General features: G+C 46.3%; 1 protein-coding gene across 1 annotated transcript; it reads right to left on the minus strand.

The window, feature by feature from the left end:
- Positions 1 to 1,252: 1,252 nt before the first annotated feature.
- LOC144145386 (uncharacterized) lies at positions 1,253 to 24,529 on the minus strand. The gene is made up of 4 exons (XM_077676975.1): positions 24,126 to 24,529; positions 6,311 to 6,454; positions 3,554 to 4,876; positions 1,253 to 2,224 (listed from the first exon to the last, which is right to left on the minus strand). Exons 1-4 carry the CDS (start codon positions 24,355 to 24,357, stop codon positions 2,085 to 2,087), a joined length of 1,839 nt encoding a protein of 612 aa, XP_077533101.1. The 5' UTR covers positions 24,358 to 24,529; the 3' UTR covers positions 1,253 to 2,084.
- Positions 24,530 to 24,563: the final 34 nt, after the last annotated feature.

Here is a 24,563-nt window from a genome sequence, read left to right on the forward strand (position 1 = left end):
AGGGCTGACCAGTTTTATTTTTTTTTCTGCTCATGCTATGTCTGTGTATTGTTACGCCCTATGTTGTGTAGCAAACTGCTGGGAAAAGTCTCGCAAGCCTCTTTGTGGCTAGGGCTGCCTCCACCTGGAATCAGTTTCTTTAGGAACATAAAAATTATTATTCCCTTTGTAGAAATGTATAGAATTCCTTAATGATCGCTGAAATACGATGATGTTCTGTGTAAAACTAAAATGTCTTGAGCGGCAAGGTCGGGCGAAGACTATTCGGGTTCCCCTACAAGTGACCAGGCACGCCCTAACCATAGGCATTATGTGCGCTCATTCTTTAACCCTCTGGCCTTCGGACGGCACAAATGCTACATGTTTTGGTACGCACTCTCTCCTTGTCATCCCGTTGTGCTTCAAGGCACATACCGTGCCGAGCACTGTAAAATGGTTTGCATCCTTAAGTGGGATTTTTCTGGTCTATGAGTAACACCCTTACACTCTATAGTAAACACTCAAGAAACCCTTTAAAAGGGTGTTATAAACGTGTATTTATGGATATAAAGAACGTTACGAACGCAAAACGCTCGTTAATAGGGTGTTTTCTGGTGTTGTTGCTGGCGTGTAAGGGTGTTAGTCATACGATAGGGAAAATTCACCTTATTCACGTAAATCACTTTATAGTATGATCACTCAAAGTGAGGCCCACCTAACTGCCTGTTAGCAGTGACCACTCAAGCTCGAACCGAAGTTGTACGTGCTCTTAATCTAGTCGGATGGTGTTCTTTTCCATACAAGCGCCTAGCAGGACGCACCAGCGTGCTTGCTAACCAACCTGTTCGCTTGCTTGCTCCGTCGCTTGCTTCCGGGTTCACCTGTTGGCTTAAAAACAATATCGACGCCAATCTTTACTCGATTTGTTTCCTCCTGTAGCCGAGAAGGCCGCATGCTCTTACTTTATTTCGCACGGCGTCGTGGCTTCTCCAAGGGGCGTCGTTGACTCGATGAGCGGGTGGCGGTTGCCACATTGTATGAACTCTAAAGCTTTCCTTCAAAAGAATTTTAGTGGAATTTCATTGTGTTACTCTTCTTTTAGTATTTTCCAAGAATGCCCGTGAAACTAACAAACGGAAGGGCAACTGTCTATCACAATTTCTTGGTGATAACAGTGTAGTGACTGCTTACGCGCACACAGATTTGAAAACATCTGTGCCTCTGTCTGCCGATTTCCCGTTCTGTAAGAAATAAACTCACTAGAAGAGATGAATTTGTGTGGACATTTTTCAGGCATTTATTTGAACAATCAAATGGTACCTATACAAAATGCGAAGCGTATTGCGCGCTGGAAGCATAAATTAAGTAGCACAATACCATTGCAGCCGGCGCTCACTAAATGCCGCCTCAAAATCGCACTTTCTTTCAACTGCCAAGAATGTAAGCACGTCCTTCACTTTATTTACATTGCCGTTTACACGCTGTATCGGTCAAGCACACGTCATATCTGCTGCTAAACAAATAAATACTGGGCACGCAACTGAGCTGGAGATATGTAAAGGGTATCTCTTGCCCATGAAACACCTAACGCGAGCACATTTGCTCGCCAATATCACTAGGCGAGCTGCCTATATTGCTTTGTACTAACTCTGTACATTTCGTAGATAATAGCTTTGGCAGTTCTATGTATTCTATTCCCCGCACTCGCCCTTACCTTCTCACATGAGCCATCAGCTTTAGTTCGCGGACGATTGATGGTATCTTCAAGCTTTCGCACGTGTATTTCATTAGAGCACATTTCTGGATTATTGCATTTTCGTACTATAAATAGAATCAGAAGGCGACGTATATGGTGGAAGATTTCCACTAACAAACAGAAAGTGTTTTTTGCTTGTTTGTCCCTTTTGTGCCAGCATTAATGTACCACTTCCAGAAAATCCGGGTATCTTTGGAACAAATCTTCATGAAACGAAGAAGTTACTGAAAGGCAAATATTTACAAAACCAGGAAAGGGCTTTAGGGCAGCTTTAAGCCGAGTTAACTTTTCAAGCTATAAATTCCAAATCATGCGGGTGAGCTCATGGAAACGAAAATGTTGGCTGCGATCAGATTCCTTGAAGCTGAATTCGGTCTTTTTTGCGGATAAGCATCATCTTGATGAACCATGTGACGGCGATGGCCATGTTCACGATGCAGATCAGGTGGTACAGACCCTTGTAAGTGCCTTGCTGGTCTCTGAAATAGCCTGCAAAGGAAAGGACAGAAAATAATCAGAAGAGGCTCGTACATGTTTTCGAATTCAACCTTGATTAGCGAAGAAAAAACGAATCAAGCATATGGACAAATGAATGCAGAGCATGGCATGGGAAAAGGCACCGAAAATGTACTGGTTAAGTTCCTCTTTTGAAGAGATTAAAAATAGTAAGGAATGTGAACAAGGGTGACATATCCACAGCTATAAATTCACAAAAGGTGTCCATAGACAATTTTTTTTGACAAATTTCGTGTGTAGATTAATTATGTAGGTTGCCGTCGACTCAGTCATTTTACCCTAGTGGTGGCGGTAAGGTTTCGTCGAACTTAGACGCAAAACTAATCACGCAGAAGTCGGAAAATATATCCTTAGTCAATAAAGAGGGCGCTAAATGTTGCTGAATTGACAGATAAAATTAACATGACAAGAGGACGCTGTCATATGCTCATATATGCTTGGAAGGTCATCACTTTTTTTAGAGGCGTCGAAGAAGAAAGAACTTTTGTCGTGATTATGGAGTAGTGTGAAGGCGGGAGAAGTCCCCTCCTTCTTTAGTGCTAATAGTGGTACAGAGCATAGAGTGGGGAGTTGGCGGGAAGTTAATAGGGTGCAACAACGGCGACGACGAGTTTGAAGTAGCTGCAACTACAGATTCAGAGTGCCAATAAATCTCGTAGACCCGGACGTTTCTGCGTTTCGTCCTTATAAGAAATAGGGGCCTTGTGGAAGGCACTCGAACCCACTACATTATGCATCGCATACCAAACGCTTGGAAATTATGCCATCACTGGAATGGGGGTGGGGCGGTAGTCATTCGGACAGGTTTTATCTTGCCGCACACGCATCACATACGGCGCTGAACAAAAACAAACAAAATTTCATAGAAAGACAAACGCCAACGCGCCAGCGTTTCATTGCACCCTGTATACCTACGTCCTTCTTAACGGCATTAATATAAATATTTTTGCGCACGATGTGCTTCGCCGCTGTACACGTAATCCATCTGGGGACTTTGATTTATGAGTTTCCCGTTGGAAATAAATAGCGGGTAATCCTTATTCCCATCAAGAGATGTTCGTGTTTTGGAAGATGGGCGATCTTTTGAAGCATATTAATATTGCTACCAGTAAAAAAATTCAATATATAGGTTGTTGTGAGTATCGAAAACTAATCGCCAAAAACAGCGGTCGCCCAATTCAAAGCCTCGGTTTTTAATCAGAGAAACATCCGTTCTCAAATCCGGCGCCAGGGAATGCAAAACGTTTTACAAAAAGAACCGTATTGCGATAGAACCTATTAGCAGGCGCTGCGTGCACTTACCGATGAGGATCGGACGGATCAATGCTAAAATGCCGCATATGGATGTTGCCACGCTGAGGTTGACAGAAAGTCCCCTCAGCCCAAAACTCCTCGTGAGGAAAATCGGTAGCAGGAAAATTCTCGATCCATGACTGACGCCGATGCCGAGCGTCAAAAGCAGCAAATACGTGTAGCTCTTCATATAGCACATAAATTCGTAGCAAACGCCTTGAAGGACATAGGCCAGTGCCACCAAGAACTCCAGGTGGACCGATCCTCTGTCTGCAATCAAGCCCGTGATGACTCGAGACAGCATATCTCCGATGCAAAACGACGTCATGAAAAAGACGGAGTCTTTAGCGCCTATGCCACAGTCATTGGCGAAGTCGATTATGGTCAAAAGGAACACACCCAGGCCGAACTGGACCAGGAACTGTGATATCGTCAGGTGCCAAAAAGAGATGGTTAGGAACGTCTTGGCTATCTTCCAAAACTTTTGCTTTTTGTTGAAGTTGTCATCCGTGTCTGAATCTTGGTGTTCCGCAGATGAATCCTTCAGCTGAAAGTGTTTGGAGTAGGCCGGAGTGGTGCAGACAGGTTCGAGGGGCTTGCAGAGCGTATATCCCGTCGGAATGGTCATGAGGGGATGCACCGTGATCCTGCTGTCAGCCACAGGGGCGGGCGTCCGAATGAGCAGCTGATGTGCTTGGCGCATTTGTCCAAGGGCTGGCGATATGTTGAAGTCCCTCTCGTCGCTGTAGATGACGTCGGAACGCTGGCACTCGATAACTCCATCACTCCTGAGCACTTCCTCCTGTGCTCCCGAGCGAAGCTTTACAGGTGCGATGCTCGTCCTGTGTATTACAGGCATCATCTCTATCTGCGTCTGGCTCTCCGAAGTAGAGATTCCACCTCCTTCGCTGAAGAAGTACCGCACCGATCCCGACAGGTGCCTCGAGGCTTCGAGCTCGCCCTCTTCGTCTGAGGAGTCGCTGTTGTCCTCGCTGAAGTGCGTGATCCAGCTGGCTAGTCCCTTGTTGGCCACATTGGCGCGCGTGAAGATGCTCTTTCGCCGCTTGGAGTAGTCGACGGGATTCACTATCAGCCAGCTCGGCGAGCGCACCAGGAGGCCCAGGGCCATGGAGTTCAGAATGCTGGCACCAAGCAGGAGGAAGCTCCAGTGGAGGTCGTAGTGGCTCATCCAGAACTCGTACAGCGGCGGGAAGATGACGCAGTTGAGGCCGGATATGGCAGAGACGACGCCGGCTGCAGTGCCGCGTCTTCGGATGAAGTGCTGGTTGATGCACACCTGGGTCATTAGCACGGCCCCGCACGTGGCGGCACCTGTGGTGGAGAAGAACGAAAGAATCCGTAAGACGCTCAAATTGTGGCTTAACCTGCCAGATATACACGTGGGATTGAGACAATTACAGTTGACGGCTGGAGAAAATGGGGAACCTAGACATTGTTGTTTAACATTCACGTCAATAGTGGCACAAGGTCATCATGAATTCAACTTTCATTTAAAGTACAGCCTTCATGGCCGTACAGCTTTCATTGCGGTAAAAGTTATTAATCAAAGAGCGAAAATATTAACATGGGTAGATATGATAATGAACATTAAACGGGGAACTGCAGAGTGGGAACTGTCGAATAAATTCATAGGCAGCGGTGATAGACGCCGGGGTGCTTTAAAGTCTGCTTCGCTACTACCGAGCAAAGCTTTGCTTGAAAGACATTTTCTAGCGCCATATAACCAGTCTGGTAAGAAAGTAGAAAGGGACTTGAACCTCGTTATAAATACCTTCATAAACCTTATTTATCACTATGAAGTACTACATGTCTAGCTCCTTTAAATCTGGCTGCAGTACTATACGCAAATACTTTGGTAGAAAGACTTCTTGTGTCGGTGGTGTGCGGGTGGGAGGGGGCATAAGAATGTCATACCTGTTATACACGGTTGTTTCAAAGGCCTTCGGAAGGCCGTTCAAACGATTGTCTACCGAGTGGCCCATTGCAGTAACATGGGGCGCCGTTCTGGGCGAGAGTCCAATCGTCAAGTGAAAGTTACCTTGTAGCACAGACATTATGTGGAAATATGAGTGCCCTAGTGCCTGATATAAAAATTATAATTCTCTTACTAATGATAAATGCATTGCTCGGAAGGCATTTTTTTAGGGGCAATATAAGGAGCGTAATATCAAAGTATGACGGCGGTAAGACATTTTATACAATTCATTTTTGTGTGCGGAGAAAGTGTGACACATAAACTGTCATAGACGGGTAGACGGGTTTACTCGGTGAGTTCATGTAGAAGTGTTTAATATTTAAAACAAGAAATTTAGCGCGTGTAGGGTACTTATAGTTAACCAAGTGAGACCCAAGAACCTCCCAAAGGTTTTTACTTATTTTCTTTATGCAAACTAATATTAAAGAATGTTACGCCGTCAACAACTCCCGTGGGTCTCCTTAACCACAACCAGCCTATATGACTATTCATTGTGATTAAAGCTGCCAATTAGGTTAATGGCGATGCCTGTTGCACGACTTGGCAAGATTAATGTGGCCGTCGTTGTGACGCTACCCAATGCGTGCATGACGTTTTCCATTGCACAATGTAACAATGCAGCTCTCATTTATAGTAAAATTGTATTGATAATAGCATTTGCTACCTTGACTGCAGCGGTTGATCGTTCCGGCGCGTGGTTGTGGCGCGTATCCGCTTAAGTTTTCCAATGGCAGCCGAGGATGCCATGTCGCGTGATGGTCGCCACTTACCATGGATGACCCCGAAGAGGAGGGATATGTAGAAGACGTCGGACACGAAGAAGCAGAGTGCGACGGACACCGAGGAAATGGCCGACGAGAGGATGATAATGTTCCGGATGGGGAAGAACTTCGACAGGAAGCCAAAGGCGGGAGCTGCGTGGAGATATGCGCTGGAGTTGCGAAAGGAGGCACGCCTAATCCTTTATTGCTAAACAACAACAACAACAACAAACAAAAGCTCTAAACCGTACATAGATCAGCTACTCGGAGTTCCTGATTCTGAGTTTGCACTCCGTTGAAACGACGATTCTCTTGAACAAAGTATTTCTCCTAAACGTTTGTTGTATACGCATATATGCCGTACTGTTGTAATATAGAAGCAAGGAAGACTGACTGCCTCGTTACGGGTCCACAGGCCTCGTCAAGCTGTGTTCATTCAGCTGTATTCATTCAGCTGTGTTCATTCATTTCTGTATTTTATTTTTCCGAAAGCAAAAATGAATTGAATTTGGCTTGCAGTTCACCGAAGCTGCTATGCAAATAATCCGAAACGCTATGTTAAGGCTAAGTGGCTGTATCCTCTAGGTTTGGCGTTCTACTTCTACTACAGCAGCATAATTTCCCAAAGTGCATTTCCCCCATTTTTGGCCTTTCCCTCATAATTTCCCCCACTTTAGTTTGCATTGAAAAAAGATTGCGTCATTCCGGGTACTGCGATGCAACCGGGAGTTTTCTTTGAACCAGGAAAGTAAAATCTGCCAGAAGCATATAAAGTTAAAAGTGGATGTAACGAACATCTATGTAACGAATTCCTGGATTTAACGAAGTTTTTCAATTCCCCATTTCCACCCGTATTGAAGCCCATGTATTTGTGACCTCTATGTAACAAAACGTCGCGGCGGTTAACCTTGATGTACGAAGTCGGTGAGCTGATCAGTCATTGTTTTTTGCACTTTTACTGAAAAATGGACCGAATAAATGAACTAATTTAACGATTCATATTAACAGCGCTACCGACACAGACAAAAAGAAGAGGGCACAAACACGGCGCTGACTAACAACTGAGTTTTATTGCTTAGGCCAGTGGTTTTTATACACACATGGGCAAAAACAACAAAAAGGAAAAAAAGAGAAGGAAACACAAAGTAACACGTGAACATTTGAGAGAGCGCGAGCGTGGCATCATATTAACTTTACGTTTATTCACACGTTAATCTACATGCGGGGCAAGAAGTACAATCAACACAAAACAAAGAAGCCCATTTTGTAATCAGTTTGGAAACAAGACAAAGATTACCAGGGTGGGGCTTCCTGCGCTATGAATCTACACTCTTTTTCTGTGAGGGCGATAGATGGGGTGCTTATGCATTTATCACCTAACTTGTTAATTTCTGTGGTCTCTAAGATTTCTCGCACGATTTGGCTGCCATGCTCGCCTAACACTACGCTCTGGTCCGAAAGGGCTGGCATTTGCTAACGCAATCACGACAATGCTGGGCGAGGTGACCACTGAACGTTTTTGAAACATTGTATTGGTGTTCCCTCAGCCTATCATTCAGGCATCGGCCTGTTTGGCCGACGTATTTCTTGCCGCACGAGAGAGGCACAGATTAAGCAACTTTTTCTGCGCAGGTAACAAACTGTTTGTGATGCTTCGTTGTGCACTTCTTTCGCATCGTGAGACGATTGTTAACTTTACGACACATTTGCGACAGTTTCAGGGCAGCTGAAAATACAACTTTTACATTTCCGCCATTTACTACTTTTTTCAGGCCATGAGCAATTCGATGCATGTACGGCACCACTGCAATGGGTTCCTTCTTTTGGGAGCTGGACTGAGGCTGTTCCTGCTCCTTTTCTTTCTTCTTTAGTTCATTCAACATGGACTCTGCTACGGCTGCCTGCGCACACGTTGGGTGCAGGCATACGTGCATTGCCATACGTGCATTGCCATAAGGAGCCAGCAGCAATTAAAACATCTGGCATCACCTAAACACAAACTTCGTCACGACGACGACGACGACGACGATGATGATGATGATGATGATGAACAGAGGGGGCTAGCACCATCCCGTGGCTAACGTAGCAGTGACGTCTGGTTTTGCTTGTGCAGTGTACACCACACCAGCTAGCAAGAGTAACTAACTACCCTTTCCGATTTTTTTTTTTCGCTCGCACCGCAAACTACCGTGCGTTTCCACGTGTTAGTGCGGTTTCGGTTCCAGACTTCAGTTCTGGGGTGCTAGGCCGTCCTGTCGGTGTGTAGTCGCCCGTCTCCACTTCTGATGATGATGGTGGGGTCTCATGGCGCAAAGGCTATAGGCCAAAGAGCGGCAAGGGGAGTGCTGGTGTTTCGGTTAGAGGTGCTTGCCTAAAATTGGTGTACAGGGCCAATAGTTAGTGGTGAAAGGTGGATATAAAACACTTCGAGAAGCGCGAGTACGTGTGGTCTTCAAAACAGGGTGCTTCGGGCAGATTGCTTTGCCAAGGCAAAAAGGCGAGGCCCCTGATTATCACATAAGAAATCTTCAGCACTGTCCTCATCACTGAGCAGCAGGCTGCGGTTACACACAGCATAAAACTTCCTTTAAAAAATCTACATCCGCAAGGTAAGCTAACGCTCTTTTGAGATAGAGAATTGCTTCATCTGATAGAAAGTGTGCTGGGTGTTCTGGTATGTGTTTTGTGTATAGGTCTGCGGAATGTCTCCACTTCTATCTGTGGTATCGGTTCGTCGGTGATGAGTGCTGTTGCTAGAAAACGAAAAGTTGTGTCTTTTCAAGACAAGCGCACAATTTTAAATGCCGTCTCTGTTGGTGAGAAAGAAGAATGTTGCCGCCTGGTATAGTATTCCAGCTACGACCCTCTAACCATCCTGAGGGCGGTAAAGAGCATCAAGTTCGTAAAAAGGCACCGTTTCAGCGTATACGTTTGGTTCTTGTAACGCAATAAGACGCCGAAAACTGACAAAAGGCAAAAGTGATAGTAAGCTACGTTTGTTAAAACGGTGGTATATCTTGCTTCTTCGGAGCGCCGTGTATAGTGCCTAAGCTAGTGCGAAAGCAGGAGGCGCCACTCACGCAGTTTTCCGCTGTGAAATAAATCCATGAAGGGTGAGTTCACCTTCACTTATGTCTAGCATTCTCGCTTCGAAGCCTGCATGCAGCGAAATCCTGGATTTAAAGAAAAATTGCGAACTTTTGAGAACTTCGTTACATCTATGTCTAACTGTATGGCTAAGGAGTTTGCCTCTGCCAGCAAACAGCAGCTCACCAAAAAGTGGTGTTTCTAAATATGTGTGGCAGTTTTTGTTGAAGCATAAAAATAACCGAGGTTATGTTGTAGTTGCAGTTGTCTTCAATAATACTGCTTATGATGTTTTACCACCCCGATATGAAATATATTTACCTGAACAAGACAAAAATATCAGGTACACATCATCAATCAAAACTTAACAAGTGGTTATACCTTGGAATGCTATTTCATTGGGGCCCACACAAACGTGCGGGCTTGAGAATGTCGGCCCCGTGAACGATACCTTATTGAGTTTAGTAGATCGGCTTATTAAACATCCAACAAATAATTATGCATATCTCTATCTAGATCAGCCGCATTCTTAGTGTTTTTTTTCTACTAAGCATGCGACATACTTCGGTGGGAAAACGTGTAATGAAATGATCAATGATCATAAAGACTTAACGCAAAGGCAATGGCTGAGGAGGGCGGAGGTGATGGGGGAGAGTACGTGAGGGGAGGAGAGGTGATGAAAAGAAAAGAAATAAAATCAGGGAGATGGTGAGAAGAACCGCAGGAAAGAGGGTAATATAATGACATGTGGGGCGATAGCAGAATAGGAGAAAGGCAAAGAAGGAAAGAAGAAACAAGAGAGAGCGTGAGAGAGTAAGGGAAGATGTAAAGGAAGTGGGTAATGGGGAGTTTAAAATGAGAGGAGAGACCAAGGGCCGAGACGTCCCGGTGATGCGATGGTGGTTCTATTAACAAGATGGCGGAATGAGAAAGAAGAAGCAGCTCGAGCAACAGCTGCTCACCAGAGATTACGGGCCCCGATGATGATATTCGCATCGGTGCCGCGATGATGATTAGAAAGTTTCTACATCTTCCCCGGCCACAAAGAAGTCCTGGTCATTCCGCGTTCAGCTGGTACAGTTAGGTCACTCTTGTCGATCCGATGAGGCAGTCAGAAGGCGAAACTGACACTGGGGCCACCGTTTGAATACACGCAGTGTGTGTCTGCAGTCCACGTCGCCACGCTGAAATCCGTATCCTGTCTTCGACGGTCTTGTACACGGATAGGAGTTCTTCAAGATTTTGCCCTGCGGCGTGAGAACTGTGTCTTGAAAGCTCGCGCTTCTTTTTCGAGCTCTTTACTTTCATTATTCCAGCATCGTTGTCAGAGGCCTTCTTGTACTTGGAACGGTGACTTCCGCGCATTGTTCCCTTTACATTGCGTTGTCCGGTCAATGCAACGTCAATCTTAACCTCTGTTGGAAAACCGTCCGGATCCCTTTCTTTGGTGCTCTGGATCACTTGGTTGTTCAGTTCAAATACTTCTGTTTCATCTTGCGCTTTTAGTAATTCAGGTGAAAGAAGCATGATCTGCTGCTCGAGACGTTCGCCCCAGGGAGATTGTACTGTTGCTTTTGGATTCATTGTGCAGCTTTTGCTACTTGCGGTCATCTCGACAGACTCTTCGAATGCATACGAGAGCAAGGCATCTCCTGTTCGAATGTCACGCGCGACCAACGAAGCTGCCTCAATCTCATGCTGTGGCTGCGGCTGGAAATCTGACGCATACGAAGTTTCTGTCATCGAGTCTTCTTGGGAGTTCTTCAAATCATCTGGGTCATAGAATCGTTCTGTCGTTGTCAAAAATTCCACGAAGCTTGTTGATAAATTCAATGACTCGAAGATCTGGCTTTGCTTCAGGACGTCACATTTTCTGTCTTTCAATTGGTAATATATTCGGCACATAACGTGAAATATTTCGTCTTCGTATTCGATGCTGGTAGCCAATTCCTGGTATATATGCTCAGTGTCGACAAACGGTTCGATTTCTTCGTTGAGCAATCTCAACCTAACTTCATTTTTTCGTAACTTGTGCAGAAAGGTTGCCAACACATCACTAACACCACTGCTCGTCATTGAGAGGGCTAATGTTGCTCTTACTTCTTTGCACAATGCTCGAGCTACTATCCGCTCCTTTTCTCGTTTCGTCTTAAGATCGTTAAGGCGCATTGTATTTTCAAGAATACTCTGGTCACAGATCGAAGTTAATGCGTCTTGCGTTGCGCGATCAGCGGTGGCATTCCCCTCACCGTTCAAGGAATCGCCGCCGATCGAGGGAATCGTCGGAGGTGAGGATCCGTCGTCGTCTAGTCCGCCCATCGCCTCGGTCACTTTAGTGTACCACCACCGGTTCAATCCATCACACCGATCCGTCGTCGGTATCAAGGGGTCCTCCTCCTCCAAAAGGCCGAAGTTCGGAAGACTCCGAATCTCAGGAGGGCCTTCTTCCCGGGTTTATCGGCACCATTTAAAATGAGAGGAGAGACCAAGGGCCGAGACGTCCCGGTGGTTTTATTAACAAGATGGCGGAATGAGAAAGAAGAAGCAGCTCGAGCAACAGCTGCTCACCAGAAATTACGGGCCCCGATGATGATATTCGCATCGGTGCTACGATGATGATTAGAAAGTTTCTACAGGGAGTATACGGAGGATAATTGAAGAAAGCGAGGGGGACAGGGAGCGAGGGAGGAGGAACACTATCTTAGAGAGTAGGCAGAAACGCGATCGTCTGTCGACGTCACGCGCAGTAAAGCAAGCAAATATGGGTCATCTTTTTACTACGGCGTTGTCTCTTTACGGCTATTAACATGACTGAGTCAACGTCCAGATATCGGTTAAGCGTCTTACTCCCTGCTGTGAACGTCTAGCTAGATTTTTCTTATTTTGTAAGGCTTGAAAATGCATATATTTCATGATAATTATATTTATGGTGGTAGAGGGGAAGATGAAATGGGCACATACCTTTTGTCGGGAATCGATACTCGTTGCGTATACTACTTTATACTACAGTACTGACACGCGCGTGCGTGCACGCATGTGTAGAGTTTGTTCGCCCGTGTGTCCCGCCTGCTGTCTGACAAGTGCCCTACGCGAAGCATTGTCCCCTCTTAAACAAACGAAGACCGGTTGAGGGGTCATAGGGTAAATGTGGGAAATTACGGGAACGGCCACATGTCTTTCCACTTCCAAAACTGCAGCTACGTGCAGTTGTTACATACATGCGTTGTAAGAGCTATAAATAGGGAGCAGAATGTGAAGGAAATAATAGAGGTGCATTTGATTATACGAGTGGGGTCCTCCTGCGCAAGTGTGCTGTCGCTAGGTCTCTCACACAAGGAGTCCGATTTATTCTAGCGGCTTCAACACGTCTTGCATTGGTGGTGAGTAGGATATGTGATGTAGGCGAGTGGGTTACTGGTTTGCGCACATATAAGTTGGTGTCGTTCGAATAAAGGAACAGTTATAATTCAGTGCGGTGCGGTGTCCTCTCTCTTCCGTGTCCTCATTTAGTATACCATATAAATTATGACGACTAGAACGTAGTTGCACTGTTTCATCTTTTTATTTTGTATTTTCACTCTTAACCGTGCTGTGTTATGAATGTGGATTAGACAGCTTTTGCTCTATTTTAACTAAAAAGCCACCCTCCCATCTCTTTCTCCCTCTCTCTCTATCTCTCACTCTCGCTGTGGTTACATCCGTGTGTGACTTCGAAATCCTTCGAATTGCGCATTTCATTTCGCGGTTTCACAAGGCTATTCCGAGGAACGTTACGTGAAGTGCCGTTTTAAGCCCTCTTGAACCTTTTCAGGGTGCTTTAAGTGCGTATGTTTCTGGTGCCATAGAAGGGCCCAATGAAGCAACGGCATTATATTATAGCCTGCCACGTGCCGCTTCTGTCCTCTTAATTTTTAACTGGCATATAAAACCTTTCCTGCATACGAAGGTCCCATAAGCTCACAACGGAACAGAAACATCCTGTTGCGTCTACTTTTCCCTGATTGCCGACGGCCCGTTCAACTTCTAAAAGCTGTGGTGCCGGCAACACGATAACGTAGGTCCGGTCGCAAACATTTGCGAATGGCAATGGATAGAGCAGGTTTGCCGTGGCGCAGTTGTTTACTTGGAGAGCTTTTAGTCAGCAAGTGAATGCGATACTCTGCCTACCGGAAGTCCGAACCTTGTGCTCAAGTGGCTGATGTGCATGGACACTAGGAAAGAATTCTCTGGCACAAACAACTTGACAGAAATGTGTCTGTCGTCCACATGATCTCATATTTTGCGCCTTCAAGAAACAAACATGCCTCAGAGACAGTTGCTCACCCAGACGCTTTTACGCGTTGTCACATTGACCTTCGAATTCCATATTAGTTGTATGCGTGCAGAAAAACAAAAATATCGGTGAGTGAGTGAGTGAGTGAGTGAGTGAGTGAGTGAGTGAGTGAGTGAGTGAGTGAGTGAGTGAGTGAGTGAGTGAGTGAGTGAGTGAGTGAGTGAGTGAGTGAGTGAGTGAGCGAGCGAGCACCGGGCCACGAGGTGCCCAGTAGAGAAGGCTGAGTGCAGGTTAATTCGAAGCACATGTATTCCTTTAACGTGCCCCAAAAATCTCCCACATAAGAAATGCCCCTTGTTTTTTTGCCTTCTTCAAGAAAAACAGCCCCCGCGTATTCAAAAAGAACGCACGACGTAGTGCTCAGCAGCTGAGGGCACGCCTGCGACGTTGTGGCGGGTGGTGAGCGAAGGAGCGATGGGCCTTGGGGTCTGATTAGGGGCCCTCCATGATCGGTCATTCTGTGAAACACGCGTCCACAATATAACTTTGCTTTCCGGCCTGATCTCATGAGGCGCGGCTGCACAAAACAGATTGGCAAAAAAAAAAAAAAAATCCCGGGCCATCTCCACTAACGTTAAACCTGGAGAGGGGCGCAGCATTCAGTGTATCAGTGCATTCTTGGTGCCTTGTCGTTTTTTCCGACGGAGATGAAGCCATTGGGGGTAGAGGTATACAGCTTTGCTGTAAAAGCCTCGTCTCTTTAAAGCATGAAGAGTTCTAGCGCGAGGCGTAAACGAGTGTTCCGGTGGTTTTTTTCCAGTACGCGTTACGAAGCGTTCTAGCGCTTGGTGTAAACTAGTGTCCCGGTGTTTTAGTACCTTGACTACATGATACGACGATTACGACGACCACATGAGACGCCGACAGCCCGGCCCCCAAAGGGACTTCGCCCCGAAAAGAGATGAGAGCATGACGCACGTGATACACGCACTGCACCTGTATGTATATAACACAAGAGTGTATTTATGGACGCAACCGAAGCCTAAGCAATATGTTGACGGGAATACGATTTACTACTCGTGGGACTTCTAAAGGGCGCCGTACCGAAAATATTTCCATAATAAAGTGCATTCGGTGAGGCGTATGGACACATTTCCATGTCACAAGTCCCAACGTCACAAAAGCGCATCCTGGCCGAACGAGAGATAACCTGAAAAGAGCAAAGCCTCCGCTTCAGTGTGTGGAAAACTAAATTGCAATGAAAACACAGAGAATATTTTATTTATTCGGCATTTGTATTTTCGCTGGAGCAGCGCAGGCAAACCAGAAATAATGACACTACTTGTATCGATAAGCAAAAAAATGTTTCCCACAGCAGAAGACACCGAGTAGAAACTTCGACTCGATATTTCGCGGCTTCCGCATGATTATTCGTGTGTGCGCAGTTTGCTGTATTCGCTCATTACCTGTCGTTACTTTTTTCCTAGCTGTGCTTATATTGTGTGTGTTGCCTTCGTTTCTATAATATCTTATCCTTACTCTATGCCCCGGCATGGGCCCGAAGGGTATCTTCTATAAATAAAATAAAACACATTGCAGTATTTGTTCACCGACGATCACCGCAGAATGATATGGCCTACAGTGACGGTGGTTGATGTATACGGCTATGACATGCGGCCGTGAGGCCCAAAATTATCGCTCTAGAAGGAGACAAACATCTCCATCGGAGACATCTGCATGTGTGCATATGGGAATATAGGGCTACGTAAAATTACGTAGTCACATAGAAACTGCATCTAAAGTCAAGGTGACATGTGCATTTGTTTGGTGAAACCACCCTGACCATGCACTCCTGCCTTGTAGAGTAAATAATAAAATTGTCTCCTTAAATAGTAAACATGGGAGTGACGGGTCGCCGGAGAATGAGCTACGCAACACCCATTTCTTCCGTACTTTACATATATGACATACGTCGCATTAAAGAACCCATCCGAATATCCGTCAGAAAGCGCGCAAGCTCAGCACTAACGAACATACGCTGAAGTCGCCGCCCCATTTTTTATTCCATTTTGCGCGCAAGTCCGTAGCCTGAGTTCGCTGTATTATTACTTCACGGGAATGGCGCAGAAGAGCTTGAAACGCACAGCCTATGGGTGCGAAGATGCAGCCCTTTGTTCTCAACCGTCCTTAGTGTTCCTTTTTTTTTTCGTGTTCTCTCCATACCTTGCTACACGGTTGTCGTTTAGCGCGCCCGTACACAGAAACAATCCTTCATCTATCCGTCCTAATTGACAACTTCTTTAGCGGTCACAACTCTTTTGCTTTTATTTCTTTTTCTTTTTCCCGCGATCTGTTGCTGGAGCAGGTGCGCAGCATTGTTTAGCACGTGCTTTAGGTACACCTAAGGTCAGCGAAAGGGCGGGCGAAGGAAGATTCTCCCCTGTGTAATTGTTTTGTCGGGCTTTACAACTTGCTAAACGCATAAAGACGACAGTCGAAAGCGTACAAGTTTGAAAATTCAAGGCTCAGTGCACTCTGGATGGCGCTACCAACCTGACGTGATTAGTCTGCAATGTGTTGTTGGTGCGTTCCGGTGCCTGGACAGCTTAGCATTGTTCCTGGGCTTGTAAACGCGATTTTGGAGATATCGTAAACATGTGGCGTGCAATCGTATTGTGCAGCTTTCTTTCATAGACTCACTGCAATCAGAGTAGAGAACGTCGAAAATGTTGATGAGCGTGAAAGAGGAATCTGCAGAACATTCCGATGCACCCGGCTCCCTCTTGGCTGGTAGTGACATCGAATGCTTCTGGATCTTCGTGACGGCTCAGCTAGTCTGCGGTGTAGGATTTAAAAATGCCTCAATCTGTGCGAAGCACGTACCAAGTAGGTGCCGAATATTGTAGACCAAAGGAAGAGGGGCGCTCACTTGGTGCGCCCAAAAACTTTGCCCAGTGCCATGACACTTTTTTCTAATTAAGATGACATAACAGAATAAACTTCTTCGCAACATTGCTGCAAGCTTTGAGAGACGTCAATTGCTGTGTTGTTTTATGTGGCGTAGATTAATCAGAATGCTGTTTCCGGATCCATAGCCCCCCTTCGTAGCCCTTCTCAGAGCGTCTACCGTACAACATAAGTGTGCACCATTCGATCATCATAAGCACGGTGAGCAGAGTAGGCCGCAGCAAATGTACTGCCAGAACATTAGTACTAACTCACGTGTTATATAAGTGAATGAAGCGTAGACATATTAAAGGGTTCACCTACAAGGGAAACCATTCATGTCCCCATCTTAACCTTCGAGCCAGCGGATACGTCTTGATAGCTACTATACAAGATGGACAGAAAAGGGTAACTTGGGTGTTAACGAAAAGTAGCAAGTCTATCAGGAAATAAAGATATGTTTTCGGATGCTGGTGCTTCTGAGCCAGAGCTTCAGGTCCCAAGTTGTCAGGCTATTTGAATCAATGCGTCTTTTTCAAAAAGACGTACGTATATTAAATATTGATATTGAATATCAATGTTCCTCGGGATGTCCAGGAGATGACGCAACTCGGGAGCACACTTATCTGCCCAGCTAAACTTGGCGATAAATTTAACTCTAGAATACGATTTTATTTCGTGCTGGACTCTTGCTGTAGGCGGCACTTCCGGCCTAGTGGCACGTCACTCATGAATTTAACTTGGCTTCGAAATCTACCACGATCAGCTAAGGTCGGCCTCGAAATGTCGATATGCCTTAAAAGTTCTCTAAATTAAAACAAGCACTTATTTGAATGCTTAGGTGTAACAGCTGAACACCCAGCAGCAAACAACACTTGCTTCGGTAGTTGCGTGCGCAATGTTGCATGACGCTGTTGTAGCGCTGCCAACGCCCTTCAGCCCTTCGCGCTTCACTGCACGCGCCGCACGCAGCCAGCAGTCGCTTCTAGTGCACGTCGCAAGATGAGAAAGAGCACAGGGACTCAAATCAGCAGAATGTCCCACTGACCCGCGAACCGACAGAAAAGCGATCTGTGAGGCAGAGCAGGCAGAATCTTCGGGTATCTGCTCCAGAATGCGCTCCCAGAAGAGTGCACGCGGCAGCTGCGGTCCTTTGTTGCGGACAAGTGGCTCTAATGGGTAGTGCCGATAACGGATGTGCTACCGTCATAGATACGCTTCAGAGAGCCGCTACGCAAGCGGCTGCTCTCATCGACACTGCATTCGCATCCCACGATCGCGTACACGAGGGAATCCACGCCCGTACATGGTGTAATTCTACAGAACCTTCGAGCAGCTACACATATTGGCACGTGGTGTTTGGCACATATTGCCACTTGGTGTAACGCGTAGGCACGTGGCGCATGTTACCATTCCTTTCACCATCATGAGGAAATCTCTAAACCCTTTTAGACAACAAAACATTGCCACAAGCATGATGATCGTAACAAGGTCAGCTGTTGTCGCCACATCTGAAGTTTCAGCCTACCTTTTGTTTTTGCTGTTGCAAAGGTGCATCAACGCGCACTTGATGCATCAACAGTTTGTCGCAGAGACATTAAGGAACCCGGTTACCTTGTCTGAGAATCAGTTTTAGGTGCCACTACTGGCTATGGTTCCCTCGTCTTTTTTAGGTTCAGACCACTTTAGGGCCCCTCCTTGTCGTCGTAGCTCGCTCGCTTGTCCCAAGTAGACCCCGGCTTCTAAAGCCAAGTGGTTTATATAGTCATAAGCGTTCAAAACTCGTGAACCGCTAGCGCTTGTCATACATCTCCCCGTTGTTTAGTTCAAAGAAAACTATTGGTACATTTGAGGCAAGATATACCTAATTAACCAGCAGCTACCGCGCTCATTTAGTTTGGAACGCTCGTTTGGTTGGTTTTTACGATAGTAAGCGAAAAAAGTGGCAGTACAACACCGGCACGGGCGGGAGAAACGCAAGCACAAAAAGAACAGAACTACCGCTGGCGCAGTTTCAGGCATGGGGTGCGCGGGCACTGCTATGGCGGGAAATTTGATTTACATTGGGGGGTAGCAGTGAGCGGATAACGGCGCTACAGCCCATTATGGCGAACCACTGCTCTGCACTTCCCACAGATTTCACGTTGAGTGGAAAGGCTTTGATTTTTTTTTTCGGGAAATTCGAAGGATAGCGAAGCAGTTACAGAAACAGATGGCAGGGCCACAGATATTCCTGCGTCAACAGAGCATTACACTGAACAATGGAACCCTAAATCTACAGAATGTGCGTATTGTAGCGATTACATAGCAATATTAGCATTTCCCAAACATTCTTTCGCCTTTCGCGTCTCTTGTTTCAGACATTTAATTTGTTTCTGTTTTGCACAAGACCAATGGGGCGTCTTCTTTTTTGTTCCGCCTTCCCTCCAGCAGCAATTGGTGCTCGACGTGTCTCAAAGAAAGAAAACAAGCAAAGCTCTGAATATTCTGCGCACTATCTTATCTTATTGCGGCAGTCGCTCCTCTTTGCTTGCGTGATGGGTGCAATCACTTTCGTGCGTGCCGCCGTGGCTGTTCTGAGAAAACACATTATGTTGGCAAACATGCACTCTGATGTCATTACAGTGCTCTGCCTTTGCCTGGCCACCAGAATTTTTTCGCGAAGTAGCTCTCAGGGCAGAAAGCATTTAGCTGCTATGGTCATCGTCTTGAGAAACAATGCATAACGGTACCAACATGTCAGGAATTTTTTATGGTAGGTTCTGTAGGTATACGCGCCAAACTAGCGTCCGATGTTTGCGCCGATTCGGGTATTTTATTGACTATAGGGTCTAAGAAGGACCTCTGTGCAAGGGAATCCGAATAGCCAACGTGACAGCTGCAGTAATTGCTGTGGGACTTTCCTCAACTTTTTTTTTTTTTAAATTAGCAGGGAAGCATTGTTTTCCGAGTTGGTCTGAAAAAAGAACACATAAGCTCATCGATCACATATTTTTAAAAAACTGCGTGATGGCTAAAATTGCTTTATCCAGCTGGATGCATTGTTCTTCAGAAACAGCCAAAAATGCAAAAAAGAAAATGTGCGAGCGAATCTCGCGCCGTACCGATCATCTGTCAAGGAATAATATCCCATCACCTGCATCTCGTGACGTATCATTCGCGTTATAATTTGCTGAGAAGGGCGGTACTAACAAGCAGAGTTTACAATGTCAACGATGCTGGTCTTTATTGCTCTATAAAAGCTGAAATTTTGGTTTGTCGCCCTGTCTTTCCACACAAACACCTAGAAATGTAAAACGAATATTGCAGCCTGCAATGACAACTACCGCTAAATTACTTAGGAACATTGAAACTAATCTAACGTGTACAGGACGGCAAATTAGCACCAAATGAGAAAGGCACGACACTAACTGCCACGCGTTTGAAGGCATGACAAGTGCCTGCGTTGAACAATCGTGTCGTACCCGCTGGGGTCACCTGAGACTGTGCTCGAGGTATTCTAGTACCGGGGTCCTTTAAATCAGCACTGGCAGTGGTGACCCCTTCGAGCAATGGCAAGAAGCATGTATCGCAGGTGACTGCTCTCGTATAAAGGCGTCGCCGTGGTGTTCCTGCTGCACAGCTCGGTAGATGCTGGGGCACTGTCACACTAGTTTCCACTAGGGCGACAAGTTGGAATCAAATATGCATCCTCAAATTGTTTGCGAAATACGAGATCGACCACATAATGAAGATATAGAGTGTCACCTCTAATCGTCTTTTGACCCTATTTAATCGTATTTTGACATATATTTGCAGCGAAGCACGCAGATACGCAGCCAAGTTTCTTTTTTGGCCCGCTTTGCTCTTTCGCCCTTCACAGACTGACAGAAAAGAACAATTTCCTAACGCTAGAAATATGTTGGAGGCTAGATTATCTGGCATAAAAGTAGCACTAAGCGTTTACCCCCCACGCGCGCATCTCTTATCAATACAATAAGACTCAAGCAACCATTCTTCACACCGAGGAGCACTTCATACAAGAAAAGAACGCGCACTGAAAAGCAGCCCTGCCCTTCCAGCTATCGTTTCAAGTGTTTTCTTCTGGTCAAATCGCACAAACTAAGAGGAAAATTCGCACGTATGGGAAGCCACGCACAGCAGGTGCGAATTGCGCGAAAAAGGTCTTGCAATAATACCGAACCTTCAGCTTCTCACAACTCACTTTTTCATAAGTGGTCTTTTGCATACCAAAGGAATCCTACAAAAATCATATTAAGCCCTCCTCAACCCGACTCGGTGGCTCAGTGGCTTACACATATGCTGCTGAGCCCCGAAATTCCAATTTCAATTTCAATTTTTTTTTTTTTGAAGGGGGGCTGGGCGTTACAAGCCGAAGCTGCACCCAGGATATGAGGCGCGCCGGAGGGGATGGCCCTGGGTTAATTTCAAACACTGTACTATCTTTAACGTGTGCCGAAATCTGGACAGGCAGGTTTTCTCGCTTTTCGCCGCCATCAGAAAAACGGCCACCTCGGTAGGGATAACCCGCGGCTTAGGAGAACGCGTCAACCACTGATCCACGGTGTCGGGTAGCTTCTGAGCTAAAGGACGCGGGTTTGATCACTACCGAGGTAGTCGTTTACCTGACGGCGGTGAAAAGCGAGAACACCCGTGTGTCCAGATTTCGGCGCACCCTATAGATCCCAAGGCCGCATTTTTTAGTTGGTGACCTTCCACTATAGCGTGCATGATAGCTGAGGCGTAGTTTCGGACCGTAAAATTTCTTGCTTTCGTTTCCTCTGCTCTGCTGGACACGTTGACCTAACGTGCGGCGCGACAAGCGCACGCTTGTCTTATCATAGCTTTTGATAATGTTTCGAACCTAAAGCAAACGAAAGGGATTTCTCCGTTACCTCGTTTTTGGTGACACCTTCTAACTTAATGCACCCTTGCGGAAAAAAAGGCAACCGGCATCCTGCCACAGCTACTGCTTTCCTTGATCAGTGGCCATGTCCCTATCCTCGTAGGTTTTCGATACGGCTGCTTCATCTATGCATGCGGTAGCGCTGTGACCGATAGGAAAAGAACTGGGCTCCGCCGATATGCGCTCCGATTACGGAGGGCTGCAAGCGAACATGTAATGTCTGTGTACCCAACACTCGAAAGACGCCGGTCGAACACGAGCAAACATGTTTTTTTGAGAACACGGGAGAGGCCACGCTACGGTAGGCTAGTTATCTCGCTCTCCCAAAGCGGGCCTAAGCAGCCGCTGTTCCTCAGGCGTTCTTACGCGATAAGGTTCTTAGCCGGTCAGCGTGCTGTCATCAGATATTTTGAGCCAGCACTCAGTCTCTTCACCATCGAGGTGCCGTTAGACAACCTAACGTCTTATAGCTGACGCAAATTCTAGAACATCTTTGCCGGCTGTCGTAAATGACTTTCCTGAGTTTGCATTGTTCGCGGAACGAAGTTTTGCTTGCACATTAGTAGCTATTGTGGTTGATATAAACAATAACAATTGATTAGAATGTGTCAGGGCTTCCCTTAAATACCCAGATTGATACATCGTTGCAGCTTCTATCCATAATCCAATCGCGCAGGAGGTAAACGTTACGCTCTCAAGAATGTCAATCGCCACACACTGATTTCGTTAATCTTTTAAACACTGAACGTCCCATGCACAAGAGAAAATGAATAATATTTCCCGCTTATTGTGCTGCAGCATGATACGTGGATGTCGACGCCGGTGTTCAGTGTAATTGTCGTTGTTATGATCATTGGAAGTGCAACAAAAACTAGACTCAAACTTCCATGAAAAGGCCGAACGACTCTCAGCAGTAGAGCGAAGGTTTACACTATTGTAATACATTTTTGTCGTTAGCACCGCGTTTCGGGGGGTGAAAATAATAGAAAACCCGGTAAGAGGCACTACCGATGACACTTTATTTGAACTGACGGACCATGCTAGCCTCAACGTACAGTGAAACGAGATATTGCCACACCTGCGCTTCCTGAACTCTTCGTTTCATTAGCAAATGTGGAGTTTTAGATAAACAAGGAATGCGTAAATGTGCAAATATTTCATTTATAGTAGTGCGAAGTAATCAAGCGACAGCATACTCAGACAGGGCGTGTTTTGCAAAGCCTGAGAATCAAGCTTTCGGGGCTTAACGTATCCTAGCAGCATCTGGTATGGGGTCCTTCGACTAATAGAGTGGTCTGACCGACCAACTACGAACTGTATAAAAGCCTCCACTGGGTAGCTATAACTGGCATATAGTTAATTTGAACTAATTTTTTTAATTAAAATATACATAGGGGGAAGATCCAAACCCAATGTTGTATGCCGCCTTTGTCACCCCGTAGACATATGTGTATACTTTCTGCTGGCAGCACGTGCTGGAACAAGCCTCCGTATGCTTCAAATCTCTGCAGGACACCCTTTAAGAGAGTCCAAATAAAGATATCTAATATGTGCTGTATGTGCTGGTGGCGTGTGTCTCTTAGACGTACCACGGCTACTTGATCTCCCCCTTGTGTTTGACATTAAAATGCTTCTTACTAACACTGTGGGGTTCGTATAATTAATTTTAAACCGAAGATTTCTTAAACATGCAGTAACTAATTCTGGCTCTCATCCCCGCCTTTTTTTCTGTTTTCACGCTAACGACATAATAACGACAGCAGCTATGTACACACTTTGCCAAACTTTTGTGGGCCAATCCTATACCTTCTCGACCACAAAAAATTCGAAGAATCGGCTTTGGCTTTAGATGTTACAAAATAATTTAAGGCAATAAGAAAGGAAAGTGTTTTCTCTAGCTTTTCTGAATAAAACGTTTCAGCCTTTGTCGGGGACGCAAGCTTGTACATTGAATTTGTTGCAGCCTGCGCGTTTCCGACTTGGCCCACAAAATATTGACAAAGACTGTACGGTCAAGGTACAGCGTGGCTTTCGTTTTGGCAGTGGCGTTAAGCCAGGAATGATTGAAAGACTTCCCCCCATTTTCCTGAGTCAAGCCGTGGCGGCAGAGTGCTGCATTAGGCACCCCGAAGACTCCATTTTATTTATTTTTTCTCAATAAAGAAAGTTTATTCTCTCTAGCGACGCATGACATTGGATCCCGTGACCTCTCAGTTTGGGAGCCGCAACTCTTCGCGTAGATAGCTCACGATAAGAATATAAACAAACAACACGACAGCCTCCGCTATGTAAGCACGTACCAGTGTGCCCGGACTACAAACTTCCCTCCGAAGAAAAGCTCACTTCTGCTCTTTTTGAATACCTTCAGGCCACTTTGCATATTTAGAGCACGCAGCGTTGCTATCAAGCGAGTACAAAGAGGCTTCGTTCGCAGAAGCCATGCTTGACTGCCCGTGCTGGAGCCGCGTACAAAAGACGTTTGTTTGCTCAGCTAACTACCCTTTTATCTGCACCTCGTACGGGGACGATATAGTGTGTTCGCTTTGGAGACCTTCCTGCGCCGCTGGAGTCTCCGCAGAGGACCATCACCCGTGCGAGGAAAGTGCACCCACCTGCGAGGTTGAGCAGTGTGTTGTTCAAGACTAGCGGCCAGGCGGCCGTCTCCCGGCTGACGGAGAACTCCTCGAGCATACCGAAGAACAGCAGGCCGACCACCTTTCCAGAGGCGTGCATGAACACGTTGACGCCGCCACACGCCAGGGCCACCACCCAGCTGTAGCGAGAGTCCGGCCCCGTCTTACGACGCTTTCGCCGGGCCTTGGCCGTGCTCTCGTGGGAGGACATTTTGCTCCTATACTCTGGTCCTGCGCGTCACGGCGTCAAACGTCCAGATGCCAAAGACAACGAAGGCGCCCTGTTTCGTCGCGGGTAAGTACGAGGGGTTCTCGCGGCGGCCTCGGCGGGCCCTCCGTACGCCGAGCTGTTGCTCCTGCGCCTATCACGCGCCGAGGGCGCATTACACCTGAAGCCGCGTCGATGTGGAGGGGGGC

The sequence above is a fragment of the Haemaphysalis longicornis genome, unplaced genomic scaffold (genome assembly GCF_048455015.1).
Source record: "Haemaphysalis longicornis isolate Haplotype H1 unplaced genomic scaffold, Haemaphysalis longicornis Haplotype H1 scaffold_7, whole genome shotgun sequence".
Classification (NCBI taxonomy): Eukaryota; Metazoa; Arthropoda; class Arachnida; order Ixodida; family Ixodidae; genus Haemaphysalis; species Haemaphysalis longicornis.